This window comes from Lineus longissimus, chromosome 4 (assembly GCF_910592395.1).
Source record: "Lineus longissimus chromosome 4, tnLinLong1.2, whole genome shotgun sequence".
NCBI lineage: Eukaryota > Metazoa > Nemertea > Pilidiophora > Heteronemertea > Lineidae > Lineus > Lineus longissimus.
The window spans coordinates 22,307,489-22,322,392 of NC_088311.1; the positions used below are offsets into that span (position 1 = coordinate 22,307,489).

General features: G+C 43.1%; 1 protein-coding gene across 12 annotated transcripts in view; it reads left to right on the plus strand.

Annotated features, from left to right (window-relative positions):
* Positions 1-14,904, plus strand: part of LOC135486736 (myelin transcription factor 1-like) — a 44,507-nt gene that overhangs the window by 15,705 nt on the left and 13,898 nt on the right. For 9 of the 12 annotated variants that reach the window (XM_064769818.1, XM_064769817.1, XM_064769819.1 and 6 more), the window contains 8 exons: positions 5,650-5,702; positions 6,790-6,863; positions 7,259-7,321; positions 9,159-11,965; positions 12,166-12,238; positions 12,509-12,549; positions 12,918-13,008; positions 13,382-13,446. In XM_064769818.1, coding sequence (XP_064625888.1) covers positions 5,650-5,702; positions 6,790-6,863; positions 7,259-7,321; positions 9,159-11,965; positions 12,166-12,238; positions 12,509-12,549; positions 12,918-13,008; positions 13,382-13,446 — 3,267 coding nt within the window. Of the gene's footprint in view, positions 1-5,649; positions 5,703-6,789; positions 6,864-7,258; positions 7,322-9,158; positions 11,966-12,165; positions 12,239-12,508; positions 12,550-12,917; positions 13,009-13,381; positions 13,447-14,143; positions 14,192-14,904 lie in introns of all 12 variants that reach the window. The other 3 variants (XM_064769822.1, XM_064769823.1, XM_064769820.1) reach the window with 3 other exon arrangements.

Sequence of the window (14,904 nt, forward strand, 5' to 3'; positions counted from 1 at the left end):
ATTCCTTTCAAAAGCTCATCAAGTTGTGAGTCCAAACAAGTCATTACTTTCAAGCTCAGCAAGTTGTGAGTCCAAACAAGTCATTACTTTCAAGCTCAGCAAGTTGTGAGTCCAAACAAGTCATTCCTTTCAAGCTCAGCAAGTTGTAAGTCCAACCAAGTCATTCTTTCAAAATCAGCAGGTTGTATTTTGTAAGCCCAACAAGTCATTCCTTCGGAGCTCAGCAAGTTGTAAGTCCAAATAGCTGTGATCAAGTCATTCCTTTCAAGCTCAGCAAGTTGTAAGTCTGAAGAGTTGATAATGTTTCAAGCAAACATTTGCATGAAACCCGAGCATCCATCTTCTACTATTGATTTTGAAGTGACATTAGAAATGCATCCTTTTGAATTAAGCATCTCAGTTGTCTAGTTGTTAGAGTGAGAAGATCGATGTCTTCGCTATGTTATTCTTAACTAAAGGCAAACAATACATTGACTGCGACCTTTCAAGGTCGAGACTATTTGATGAGTCAAGTTCAGCCTCACGCAAGTGAGGAAGTTCTGCTGCACTGGCCTTAAAATTTCGATGGCTTTGAAAGTAATTTTGACAAATTGCCATAAAGCTGTATGAAATTTTGGTGTTTTCAATGATGCAAAAGTTGTGGTCTTAGTGTTTCTGGTCTTGTACCTTTGAGTTAAAAAATGAAGCTTCCTTACTTACTTAGTCCTCTACCTGCCTAGAGGGCACATATAGGAGCCCTTCGGTCATCAGTTTCCACCCTGTTAGGCACTCAGTGTCATCTTTGAACCAATTTGGTAATTGATGTGCACCCTGTTCTTTGGGGTAGGGATCCACGTTGAAACTAAAACTGAATAAAATAGGAATTGGCCTCTGTTGTTGCTGTTGGCCCTTATTTCATGACCTGATGGCTGCAAAATGGCATCTCTCATGCGATATTGTGGTAGCAATGGACAGAAAGTAAGTAGGAATGAGTATTTTGAAGGCAGTCTTTGGAGCAGCTGTATCAGAAACAGAACAGGCTCTATATCAAGGGACTCTGGAGCAACGTGTGGGTGTTGTGTTGAGAAGTGATCTCGTTGATTTGCGTCAGTGGCAGTGATGACGTTCCCGAATGCTGCTATCAGGTACCTGGGACCAGATCGTTTACTTGCTGTGGTCGGATAAAAATCTGAGCAGAACTGTGTGTATGATAACGTTTACGAAATTGCAAACTCTGAAGTAAGATTGTGTCATGTCAAAGATTGATTTCCACGCATTTCTACTGTTTATATTGGTACTCTCCCATTCTTGTAAATTGATGAGAAGAACAAAAGCACGAAGACAAGATTATTGGCCTGTGTGACATTTTGGTCATCTGTGCAACCACCGCCAGCCTGAGTCCTGGTTTCTTCAAACGTGACAAAGGATACACTCTTTTCAAGTCGATGAATGAGAAAATGTAAGTGCGCATGGGAATGCCTGAAAGGCTTTCTCTGGCGAGAAATTAATAAGGCACCTGCACCATTTAGCTTGCATGCCAGCAGATTCTCCGTGGAATGGCTCGAGGCGTGGGAGTATTGAAGATTGATATGCGACAGAGACTGTAGTCAGTACAATGCCAATGGTGCTGTTGGCAGCTTAGCTGTCTCATGATTTTAACGGCAGAACCGCGTGCGTCTTGGAGGCTATGCATCGTTGACAGAAGATTAAGACGCGGCTTGGTGGTCTGGAAGTCAAAACTTACTCTTCATCGATATGTTTTCCCCTGAGCCACCAGTGAACACAAATGGGGAACCCCTTTAATATTGTCTGGAATGATATGACATGGTAGAGGGTTAAAAGTCATTGTATTATTGATCTAATGACAGGAAATTGAGACTGTACGAAGTTGTAATCTGTTGCGAGATGCCAGGAAATTGCGTACATCACAAGCACTTTGCTCTGATCAGGGCTGACCCTGTTGAGGCAGATTGGTGGCTACATATTCATCCCCTGTTGCCTGGTGTTGCATGTCTTGTGATGTATGGAGCCATTTTCCCTGCAGTCTTACTGTTGAGAAATTCATGTCTCGGGTTGTTTGAATTGACGACGTTCGTCACGCTAAGGGGGAAGGTCACATGTTTAGACGTCAGTGCTTTTGCAGAGTTGAAAGATGAACGTGCAGCTATGCAAGGCTGGTCTTGCATATCTTGTGATGGGTGGAGACATTTTCTATTTGGTCATCTCGTACCACTAGGAAAATTATGCTGCAGGTTGGTTGATTTGTCGGCATTGGTAACGAGTTGAGTTGGGTACAGCTTCATCTGACCTCTCGAGGGCAGATTGGTTGCTGTTTGTATCCCACACTGGCTGGTCTTGCCTGTCTTGGCGGGCGCGTTACTAGGAAATTAGTTGGATTGTCGGCATTGGTCACGCAAGCGGAGGTCACGAGTTGAGTTGGGTACAGCTCAGACCGCAACACTGAACAGATAAAGCTTCGTCTCACTTCCTGAGGGTTGATTGGTTGCTGTTTGCATCCCGATTGGCTGGTCTTGCATGTCTCGGCGAGTAAGAGGAACATTTCTCCGTGGTCCCACTACTCCGATATTGGTTGGATTGTCGGCATTGGTCACGCGAGCGGAGGTCAGGAGTTGAGTAGCTGCAGACCTCTACTGTAACAGGTAAAGCTTTGTCGGACATCTTGAGGGTGTAGATTGGTTGCTGTGTGTACCAGAGAACATGTTACGGAGATAACGGAAACAATGCCACAAGTTCACAAGGGAACAGCCTATGGGTACGCAGCCAGACAGGTCTGACAAGCCACCTGAAGGGTTAAAATTATAGATCTTTATACATTTAAGACAAAACAAACAGAATTGTATGATCTAATAGCGAGAAATTTGAGAAAGGTATTTGTTTGGCTCGCACTATAGTAATCCATCTTACTAATGTGTCCTTTCATTATTTGTCATCTCGGTATCTTCCTAAAATTTCTTACCAAAGTGTTAGATGTCTGATGACTGGCGTCACATAGCCCATTATCCCATTATCAAATGAGAACTATTTTTATTACAATCTATTTGAATAGAAGTCAGAATAAATTCGGTGTCCATGGCAACTACGAAATTCCCCGAGTTTGAAAGTAAATGCAAGTATGATATAAAATGTGGAATCCCCGCGCCTGTTTTCTCTGCCCTTCGGAACTGATGTTTAATTAGAAGATGGGCATTAGTTGTATTGACTGGCACGTCATGCGTGGCTGTCTTCTGCCCCCGGGGAGTGGGGATGGTATTGAAGCCTGCCTTGCCAAGATGATTGAATGAGAATGGATGCATTTCAAGCCGAGAATGGAGACATAGGAAATTGACATGTTAATGGAATCCAAGGGCCCTTATTCTACGTTGGGCTATTGAAATGGAAGAATCGTCGGGAGAATTGAACAGACTAGTCGATATCAGGAGTTCTCTTGAATGTTGCTGTAACAGGATGATGTTGCTGGTTGCTGGTTGCTGGTGTGTTTCGCCGATTCCCAACGTAAATAATTACTGAATAACCAACAACTTTCTATCATCTGAAAATAAATGGAAGTAAGTTTTTCTAGAGAAATGTACTACTCTGAAAATAAATACTGTCAGACCCCTCATAAAGTTCTGTGGCCATGCAACACTATATCAGACATTTGTAATTTGTATCAAAATGGTGATAGTCAGGATCAGATTGAATATTGGTGAATTGCTTGCAATAGAAAACGACGCAAGAAATTTGCCAGGTGGGGGATTTTCAAAATGTTGGCCGAAATGGGGTAATGCCCCCCCCCCCACCTCAGCACCAACTTGCCCCGAGTTAACTTATTTGTAGTAACAGTTATCATGTAGTAGATCTATCGCCAAGTGGACTGAACTTCAGCCTTGGTATCTTTGTTCCTTAGTACCAATCGATCACCTTCCATTTACTCCCAAGGCCAGCCTTGCCAAGACCCTTCACGACCTCCAAACCATTCCTCCACCCTTAGCCATTGACAGGTCGTCGTTACCCAGGTGCTCCAAAATCGATGAGGTGCTACTGTTACTACAGTCTACTGACCTCTCCAGTCTGTCTCCATGACAACCCGAGAGACCCAAGCAGATCGTGACGACTGCCTCCAAATCTGGTACATTCTGGTACTCCCTCTGATAAAAACGGTTTCTTTATGTAGGGCCTACTGCAACGTGTTTCGAAAAGAAAGGAGTTTAAAAACCTCCGGGACGTGATGTTGCATACATTTACCCCTGTGTGCTTCAGGGCACCACTGTGTTGGCTAGAAGCAATAAGAACTCCTTCAAAACCATGCTAGTCCCAATTTAAACCTGGGAGGCTGTTCTCTAGAGAACAAAGAACAGACTCCCACCCTTAAAATTGGCATTCACTTCGTTTTAAAAGAGTTCTGATTGCTTTAGGATTTCAAGTTCCAGCCAAAATGGTAACACCTGTGGTCAAACTTTCCGTTGTTGAACCTATCTTGGGTTATGAAATTGCCGAATTATGCTTTCAAAGCCAGCAGCTCCTGCAGAAACTTCCAGTCCAGGCTCTAATTTTGTGATGCGGGTAGCATGTGTTGTGTCGGTTTTATTCACCCCAACTGAAATGAAGTGAATAGTGTGCCAGGCGAAAGTAGTCTGTCAGGACGTGGAGCAGCGTGTATTGCCCAGAATATGTAATGGACTTTAGACTCGAGGGAATATGACACTGAATGTTGAATTGGGTTACCGAATTTGGTTTGCCTCGGAAACACGGTTCACTCTTTGTTTGAATAATGGACATCTCAAGATCACGATCGGCAAACACATTATTTTCACTAGTTTGTCAGTCATCTTGCTGTACTGAGAGTGCAACTAGTCACAACCGCCCTAAATCGTTTCACAATATTTGAGCTCCAATGTGCTTCGTGCTTAACCTATCATCTGAGGCTGTTGAGTGGGGCTTGGTACCAAGAGGGTTAAAAAGACCAAATATAATCAATATCAAATATCCCAAACTATGCTTTCTAAACATACATGTAGAGAAAAACCTCCAACCTTGTTACGATATACATACTATTGCGACTATCAGTATCAATGTCTATATCAAGCTCTCCCTCTGGGCCAACCACAAGATCCAATAATTCGAACCCCTAATTTGCGTTGTCATGCTTGTCATACTGGTTGCCTTCGATTGAGTAAGGTGATTATGTTTTCTGACGTGTGGCTGGTGAAAGTTGAGAAACGGGTATAATTTTTGTCGTTGGATGGTGTAATTGGCTGAAGATCTACAGTCGAATGAAACACAATACCAAGACAGTGGGTTTCTTGAGAAATGAACATAAGATGTGTGGTCGGAGAATTCCCCAGTCAACCGTATAGAATGAATCCTACAGCAGAAAAATGTCCTTGTGGGTTGTCTTTTCTCTTAGACTGGTGTCGGTGTCTTACTGTGGAAAATCAACCTATGAGAGTTTGTCTAGTGGCCTGGTTCTCGGTCATCTCGAAGGCAGTGTGATGTGTCAGATGCCAAAGGACCAATCCTGATGAGTTGAGTTGAAGCTATTGTTCTTGTTTTAGGTTACAAATTTCAATGAAACCGAGGGCTTCGTTTTTGAAGTTGTGAGATTTTAAGCTATGGTTTTCGTTCAGTTCTACTGGTAAAGATTAATTTGGATTATGTTTTTCTTTCCAGATCCACCAGTGGGTCGTGGGGGTGGCGGTGGCGAACTCAACAGCATGAGTAAGGTGAGTAAAACAATTGTATGTAGCATCCCAACTCCCGTATCTTTACATACCGTGAAGGGGCTTGGGAGGTACCTGATGGCAAAGCCTTGGGAGGGTCAGGATATTGAGGTTCCTTGGCCGCAGCTGCTCCAAAATTGTGGGACCAGCTGCCGCCAAGGCTCTGTAACACTGAATTCCTCCAGTCTTTAAGTCCCTCCCTAAGTCCACCTATTTGCTGCTGCCATCGGAAAGAAAGCGCTCTAGAATACCCACCTGCTGAGTAATTGGAGCGCTTTATAAATACCAGCAGTGATTGATTGATTGAAGTCAGATCTGGAAATGATGTCTTTATGTATATAGGGGTGTTATGTTGGAATTTTTGAATGAGAAAAGATATCTTAGAAGTTAAAGTGATATCGTTACAACATGAGATTGTATAGCCTTGGTCACTTTGAAATATTATCCTCATGCTAGATTGCGATTAAAATCCTTGACACGACTCGGTGTGTGTGTAAGATAAGTTTCATGTCGAGAAACACGAGTGGATAGATCATATTTACAATAACCACCACTGTAAATGGGTAATCTGTGAATAAATTTATGGCCTAAATCATTGTATCCATTATAAATAGGGTTCCATGGCAACCAGCTTGTAATCCCGGTTCATTTCCCTTGATAGCGGGGAGTTGCCGGTTCAGATGGGGAGAGTTATTGAAATTAGAAAAGTAGGTTGTGGGAGGTTTTGGCAATATGGACTTGCTGAATATCACAAACCGGGAAATATTTGGTCTGGCCAACTTATTCAGCATCAGCTAGCCGCAGGCAACTGCATCAAAACGAGTTGGTCAGTTGTGACATTGTTATTTCATGTTTGGTATATTGAATGGAAAGCCAGAGTTCCCTGGGAAAGAGAATTCCCGCTGTCAAAAGCTTGAAACCCAGCAGAAGTGGGCACAACTCGTAGAAATGTTAAGTAACTTTTCGTTCTTCAATGTCAGTGGACGTTTTGATAACATTTCATGGTGAGTCGCATCACCTTGCTCGAGATTGTTTAGTTTTCAAAAGGAGGTCGAACTGAAGGATTGGTTGACTCTCTTCTCTGTTTCAGACATCTACGATGAACAATGATTCCAAGAAGAAAAAAAACAAAGGGCAACCAGAACCTGCCTGTGATCTTGGAGGGTTAGTATGACTTCCTCATGCACTGTTTGGCCCTGCCACCCATGTCGATCCAAACCTAGTTTAGAACCTTGTAGCTGCTTGGTCCTATGTCGCCAATAATTTCACCAAAACTTTCTTCTAGTTTCCTCTACCTTGTACTGATTGGTCCCACCTTGTAGATTGAACCCTACAGATTCAACCCAGCGGGCTGTTAGCTTCTCAACCATGTACTGCCTGGTCCTTCCCTGTGAAATCAACCTTCAGGGCTGTAGTATTGTTTTGCTTCATCCTGCCTTGTAGATCAACCTTCCTGGGAATTCAACCCTAAAATGCTTTGGTGAGAGGACTGCAGATTGGCTTTCTCTTCCCCTTCTTGTCCTTAACCCCTTGTTTATAGTGCTATCCTTTGGTTGCAGATGTCCCACGCCTGGTTGTAAGGGGCAGGGCCATGTGACTGGCAAGTACGCCAGACACCGAACGTATGTATCCTATCCTTGAACCTCAGCTTACCCCTCCTTGCTTCCGTTTAAGTTGAACCCACCGCAGAGTAGTGATTTTTGTTGCCGCAATGTGTGTGCAATGATGAAAATATCTTACAGAAGGCACAGCAATGAGTTGGAAAGAAATTTCCTACAGTACATATAGCGATTCAATATCCAAAATGAACCTTCTTTTTTGAGATGCGCTGTATACAACTCTATATCGCGTTCTAGTATTCATACCATGATGAAGGCTCGTATGCTCATTGATTTTTGTGTGTAGATGGTGTACATAGCTCGTCTTCGACTCAAGTCACGTTGACGGGCGATTATTCGAACATCACAACAGATTGTTAATGCTTCAACGAGGAATCTGAAAAAGCCATGGGAAAGCCTGAAAAAGACAGGGTGCGGCGCCCCATTTTCTTTAAATGGAAATCGATCAGCCACTTGTGAAAAAAGGCTGGGCAGAAAGAGAAAATTCAGGAAAGGTGGGGTGCAGACTGACATGAGGCTATGCAGTACATTTTCCATTTGCATCATGACTTTGACGTGCTATGGGCAGATTGGTGAACTTCTGCATTGCCGACACAAACAGGCCCTGTAGTCTCTACAGTGTAGTCTACCTAATACACCAACATTGGCTGTGCACCAACCTGCACAAAGTGAAAGGTTTGTCAGTTATGACCAGTACTGTATCCACCCATCAGTCTTGTGATTCGAGACGATAATGTATTGGATTTTTTCCTGGTCTAGCTCATTAAGTCTGGTGTGATGTCTCTTTCGTACACTTTGTCATGTCATTAGCGACTTAAAGATTTTTTTGAAATCTTACCTTAAGATTATGGTATCATTTGGCCTTTTAGTCATACATTGTACTCTCATGTCAACGTGTATACATCAATCAACTGTTTTGTTTGTATCTTTTATATCTTTGTAACTTTATCCCTTTTGAATTTTGATAAAATCAATTGGCCAAAGAAAAGTTGAGATAGTTTTTAAAAATCAAGTCTTGTTAGAAATTGGAATGTGTTCTTGACTAACAAAGCTAATGTTGTAATATCTTTTCAAGTCAGATGAATTGTGTCTAAAACACAAAATTATCAGTGAGTTAACTCTACAATATTTAGCTTTGTGACCATTTCGCAGTTACGCCACCTCAGGTGACAATCTAAAGTATTGACAAGTCATCTCTCAAATAAATGTATAATTTGCAAAATCTATAATAGTCTATTTTATGCAGAATGGTGTGACGACACGCATGATATCAGGTTGCATCCGTATAGTATTGTGCCTCTATTGTCTCTCTGTCATTAACATGACATTTCAATATTTTCTTCCACTGAGCTGGAAAATCGCTTGATTCAAATTCGCTCAGCTGTTTTCGCCAATTATTGAACATCAGGATCCAGGATACCGTTGGGAAATCTGGATTAACCGCTAGATATCGGCTGATGTTTTCACAGGCGCGTAGATGAATGCCGTCTGCAAGTAACTTATTCAACTGCAGATGCACCTACATTAACTGAGCCACATGTTACTTCATAAACACTGTCTGTTTGCTTTATAATATAAGTTAGTGATAACTGATGCTCATATTACTGAAAGTAATTTATTACTTTGTGGACACAGGGTTTGATTTGTGACCTACTTTTCAAATTGTAAGCAAAAGAGCCGTCTTATCTCAACTGTTGTGGGACAAAATCAGCTAAAAGTTGTGACAGCAAGTAGCAAAAAAAAACTGATTTGATGTGGTATAAGATGCTGGAAGTTTGTTGAGGGCGTGTTGAAATATTCACTCAGTTTTGAACTATAAACGTGATCCTTGTCGTTGCAGGGTTCAAACTTGCCCGAAAGCTGGGAAGAAACGCAAGCTTGATTCGCCACCTGAAACTCCCAACAAAAAAGCCAAAGTCGAGAAAAAATCTGACGAAATGTCGAATGATTTGAAGCGATCATCCGATGCTGAAGTGGTGACTAGGAGAAAGAATGGATTGGTTAATGGGCTCAAGGAATCCGCCCGTGATTCAGGGAGCCCTGGAGGGAAATCAAATACACGTAAACGTGCGAAAATGTCGGAGAAGATTAGCCCTCGATCGAAGAACAACAAACGTGATCATAGCTCAGATTCGAGGAACTGCGTTGATTCGAATTCACGTGATAAAGATTCGGGAAATCACACAAGGTCCGTGTCACCATCTGATGCATCTGATGACGAGGATTCTGTAGACGAGGATACGAAGACTATTCGCGAGACGGAGCGCGCTTTGCGCAGCTTATCTGGTGACTTTGACGAGTCGTTCGATTCTTATAGTGGTTGGCTAAAAAAGGATGAGGGTGGCAAACGAAGTCGAGAGAGGCACCGGAAAGAACGGGTGGCGGTGGGTCGAAATGATAAAAAGAATAAGGCAGTTGATGTAGTGGATGGCGATGGGATTGTTGATTTACAGAAAGCTATTGATAGTACGGTCACAGTCGAGAGCAATGTTGATAATATCAAATTGGATGACAAGTCGAAAGAGAGCAGTGACTCTGATGATAGTGCATTTGTTAATGATGATGGTGGTGTTGTCGCGACACCTATGGACGATGTGGAGAATCTCTTAAAGATTGAACAGCAATGCGCAAATATTCAGTCGCGGGTCGATGAACCTAATGCTGATGATCCGGAGGAACATATCAAGGAGGAGGAAAAGATGACTGCTGGAGATGAGTGCGATATTACCGAGGAGCGTATACCTATTGTTCAGAGTGACGAGGTTGGGGAGGTTGATGTCACACCGGCCGACGTCGAGAAGCAGCTTGAACAGATAGAGTATGTTGCCTCAACAGTAGAGCAGAATAGCGAAGAGAGCGATGACAGAGAAATGCCCGAATTAGAAGAAATGAAAACCGTGTCGGAACCAATGGAAACCACACATGCTGATGTGGTGAATGCAGGTCCGCCATGTGTTGAATTGCAAGTTGCGCAGGTAGAGCCTGTTCTCCAACCAATTGTGTCACTGCCGGTCCAAGTAGACCCCCACATCAGTGTTCTGGAAATGCAGCCTCCGCCGGTGTCTGAACCGCAGCCTGTTTCACAGATTCTCCTTGTGCCACAAACTACTGTTGTTGAACAGTTGCCGCAGATTGTGGAGGCATCTTCTCAGCCCCAGGTTATGATGTCGCAAACTCAAGTTTTGATTCCTCAGTCTCAAGTGCTAACACCACAATCTCAAGTTATGACACCTCAGTCTCAGGTGTTAACTCCTCAGTCACAGGTCATGACACCACAATCTCAGGTCATGTCACCACAATCTCAAGTCATGACACCGCAGTCACAAGTAACATCACCTCAAGTCATGACTCCGCAACCACAAGTCATGACACCACAGTCACAAGTCATGACCCCGCATTCTCAAGTAATGTCACCTCAGGTCATGACTCCACAATCTCAAGTCATGACACCGCAGTCACAAGTCATGACACCCCAACCTCAAATGTTGGAGCCTCAGCCACAGATCGTGGAGCAACAGCAGATCATTGACCAGCAACAAACTATGGAAGCACAATCTCATATAACACAGCCACACCACATCGAAACTCAACCACAAATTGTTCAATTGCCTGAAACGGTCTCCATTCCGCAGCAAATGCTTGTAGCGCCGCAGATGACCCAGGTTCAGATGGTCACATTGCCACAAGTTTCACAGACTTTCACGCTTCCGCAGATGACGCAGTTACAGCACATGGTGGCAGTCTCACAAATGATGCCACAGACTATGGGTATGGCTCAAACGTTGCCACAAGGAGTCAGTGTAGCTCAGTCACTTCCTCATGGGGTCAGTATAGCGCAGACCCTGCAACAGGGAGTCAGTGTTGCTCAGACTCTCCAACAAGGGGTGGGCATGACCCAGGCTCTCCCACCTGGAGTCAGTGTGCCACACTCTATTCCGCAGGGGGTGCAGACTATACCGCAAGCTGTCATGTCGCAGGTGACCATTCCGCAGTCGATACAGCATCTAGCAATGGCGCATTCTGCTTCACATCCTGTGTTTACAACGTCGTTGCCACAAATAAGTCTCGCACAAGCGCAGATGAGTCTCCCACAGGCTCATATGACATTAACTGCCTCGATTCCGCAGATCTCTCAAGCTCAGTCTCAAGCACAAACGTTCCCGGCGAGTGTTGCTCAGTCAATGTCACATGTTTCACTAGCTCCCTCTATACCCCAGATGTCACTAGCACAATCGATAGCGGAAGTACCGATGTCGCAGAGTATGCAGGATATATCGGTGGCATCGTCAGTTCCAGTGATGTCTGTGCCTCATGTTGGGATGGCACAGACGATGTCACAGTCTATCAGTCACCTGCCGACGTTTGGAATTGGGACACATGTTCCGAAGTCGCCGCACCAACTTCACCAGCAGAGTAACACACAACACGAGCAAGTGAAAGAGAGGATTGGTGGGGCACAGAATGGAAGCGGTGCGATGAATACGCAGAACAGGAACATATCACGCGGTGCGGAGAACAACAACGACGATGAGAATAATAACGAGGAGGCGTCGTTCAGCGTGCTTGCTGAGTGGTCGAACTCTGTTGATGGGAGCGACAGTGAGCAGGGCAATGATATGATGACGTCGTCTTCATCGGGGTGTTCAGGTAAGACTGAGCCTTGATATGACATAAACCGATTGGGAAATTTTTTTCATCACACTTGGGCAAAATGTCTGTAAGTACTTGAAAATGGTCTTGATATACCCCAAAAATGTTGCTGTATTAATAGTTATCATGATAACCGGATATGTGCACAGTGGACAAGTTTTTAATACTTCTCTAAATCACATTGTTTTGTATTTCAGAGGGTGGCAAATGTCCCACTCCAGGTTGTGATGGCACTGGACACATCACTGGATTATATACACATCACAGGAGGTAGGTTGGCCCTTGGGAAACATGGATTGGAGTGGAGGAGGAATGTCTACGGATGATACTGTGTAACTAGTGATAACAAGTGTCCCTGACATTTTGCAACAGATCACTTCCTCGGCTCTCAAGATTTATGAAGCCAATGTGGATATAATAGAAAGCTTGTAGACCTGATCCTTCTGGAATGAAAGGGCCTTGGCAGGCATGTTATCAAACAAATGGGAAGTCAAGTTCTTGGGTAACGCCTCTTGATGCAGATGTTTATCTTTCTTTCAGTTTATCTGGCTGCCCAAGAAAAGACAAGGTCTCCCCTGAAGGTAAGGTTAATTCGTCTTGTTAGAGTATCCTAAGCAGTGGGGCTCGGCATTCGTAGGCAGTGGCATGCAGGTGTGTCCTAAGCAGTGGGTCCCGCATAAAAAGATAGTGGTGAATAGGATCTTTCATGTGGCGCCATCTTCAGATCAGTGATTGTTACAAAAGCCAGAGGATCCACAGATGTTTCTTGGTTTGTCACCACAGGCTCCAGTTCGAATTTGAAAAGAGCCTGGTCTATTTCTTCGTACATTCTTGCGTGCAGCTAGATGTTTCTTCACGGGTACTTGTTGTGCTGTGCTGGGCTGTTCTGCCAAGGACTGTAATCCTACCCGAGGTTATTCTTTTTTGTAACACGATCTTCTAATTTCAGTTCTAGCCATGCATGATCACGTGCTCAGATGTCCGACCCCTGGATGCAATGGCCGCGGCCACGTCAATAGCAACAGAAACTCTCATCGAAGGTAATGATATGTGTCATCAATCTCTAAACTCAAACTTGAGAGCAGCAATGGCCTAAAGTTTATCGCATCTGCCCAACAAGCGTCGGCTCCAGGGTTCTGTGTCTCCGGCTATTTGTCCATCGTATGGGATCGAAAGCTCTACGTGTGATCTGGTGACTGTGCCATAGCAACTTAAGACTCTGCGGGTGGACAGTGGACCATGAGCCATACAAGCGGTCTGTTGCTGTTCTGTGCCATGAAAACTTTAAGACTCCAGGTATGGAGTGGATAGTAGCTGTAAAATGCGAGTTCTTATAGACCACTAGTGTTTTATAAGATACAACGTTCACAAAGTGCTACTTGGATTTCTTATTTCTGTACTTTTTCATTCCAGTTTGTCGGGGTGTCCTATCGCTGCCATGGGGAAACTTGTATCTCAGAAAGCTCAGACTAAAGCAGGTAAGCTTGTGTTGGTGTAACCTTTCTTGTGGATATTTCAATGTTGTTTGGTTGAACTTTTGCAATTTCACTTCTTCTAAAGTTCTCTGTAAACAGAGATGTGACATTGGTATGATGGATCACAATATATATTGGCCAATTTTAAGGCAGTTATGGTCAAGTTTCAGTCAACAACATTCGACACTGGGAGTTGATATTTCCTTTCAACCATTTGTTAAGTTGTATCATCAATCGATACCTGGAAGTGTCAAGAAATCGAGTTCACTTGAGATAATTGTCAATGATGGGTTCTCTCACACAACTAGCCCAAGAAATGTGTCAGTGACTTATGAATCATTTTGTTGTCTCACTGATTGTTTATTGGATACTTGGAAATGATTTTGGTGAATGTCCCAAGTTGTGAAGTAACAGTTTCTATTTGTTGACTAGTGGCCGGTTGTGCTCTGAGTCTTGTTTAAAAAAAATTCTGTGGAATGATTACGGTGATTATACCCTCAATGAATGAGATGTTCTTTCATGTTTAAAAGTCATGCAGGTTCATTTGTCCAGGATTTGTTGAGTGAAATAGATAAATTATGTTTTAGAAAGTTCAAATAACACTGCATGCTCTTCAATTTAACAACTTCAATTGTGTGAGAACTAAATGAATGAATGCTTGATTAATTAATGCTAACATGGCTAATTCTTACATCTGAAGAACAAGATCTTTATCTTTCCACAGAAGAGCTTGACCTAAGCAAATTTTGTAAGTGAGCCACTTTGATTGACGCTGCGTCTCGAGCCAAGAAGAGTAGAGGTCATGCGTACATTATTGTAAACAGACCCCATCTAATGTACTGTAACCTCCGCTCAACTTGCCTTGAGGTGTAGTGTACTGGTGTTGCTGTCATCGGCTTTGTTTTTCGGTGTTTCCAAGTTTTGGTGTTCAGTTGTTTTAGTTTGGTGTTTTATCTTTTTGGTGTATCTATCCTACCTCAATCGGAACCAGGCAGAAGCACAAGTACTGATTTGGTTTTGGTAGTGGCCTAAGGACCTTTTATTTTTATCATTATTATTTTGAGATATTGTTACATTTGTAGGTTTTACTGTTATTTATGTTGTTTGTTGACAAGGTAACTAAGCATGACTTCTTGGTGTCAAAACTCCTTGAAATATTTCTTAATATTTGGATGATTTAGAGTTTGGTCAAACATGTACGGACAAAAACTAATTTTGAAAAATTGCAAAAAAAAACCTAGAGAAGCCAACAGAAAACCTCAAAGGAATTCCGCCTGAGATGAAATCAATACATTGGTGTTGGTCCTAAAGTTTGCAAACATGATTTGCCAACTGCACAATCGGAGAGATCAGGTTGAGGAATTTGCAGAATATTCCAAGTTAGCGACGAAAGTGCTTTAGATACCTTGTTAATACTAGTGGTTGCATGTTTTTTGTTGTGGTTGTTGCTTTATTTTGAGT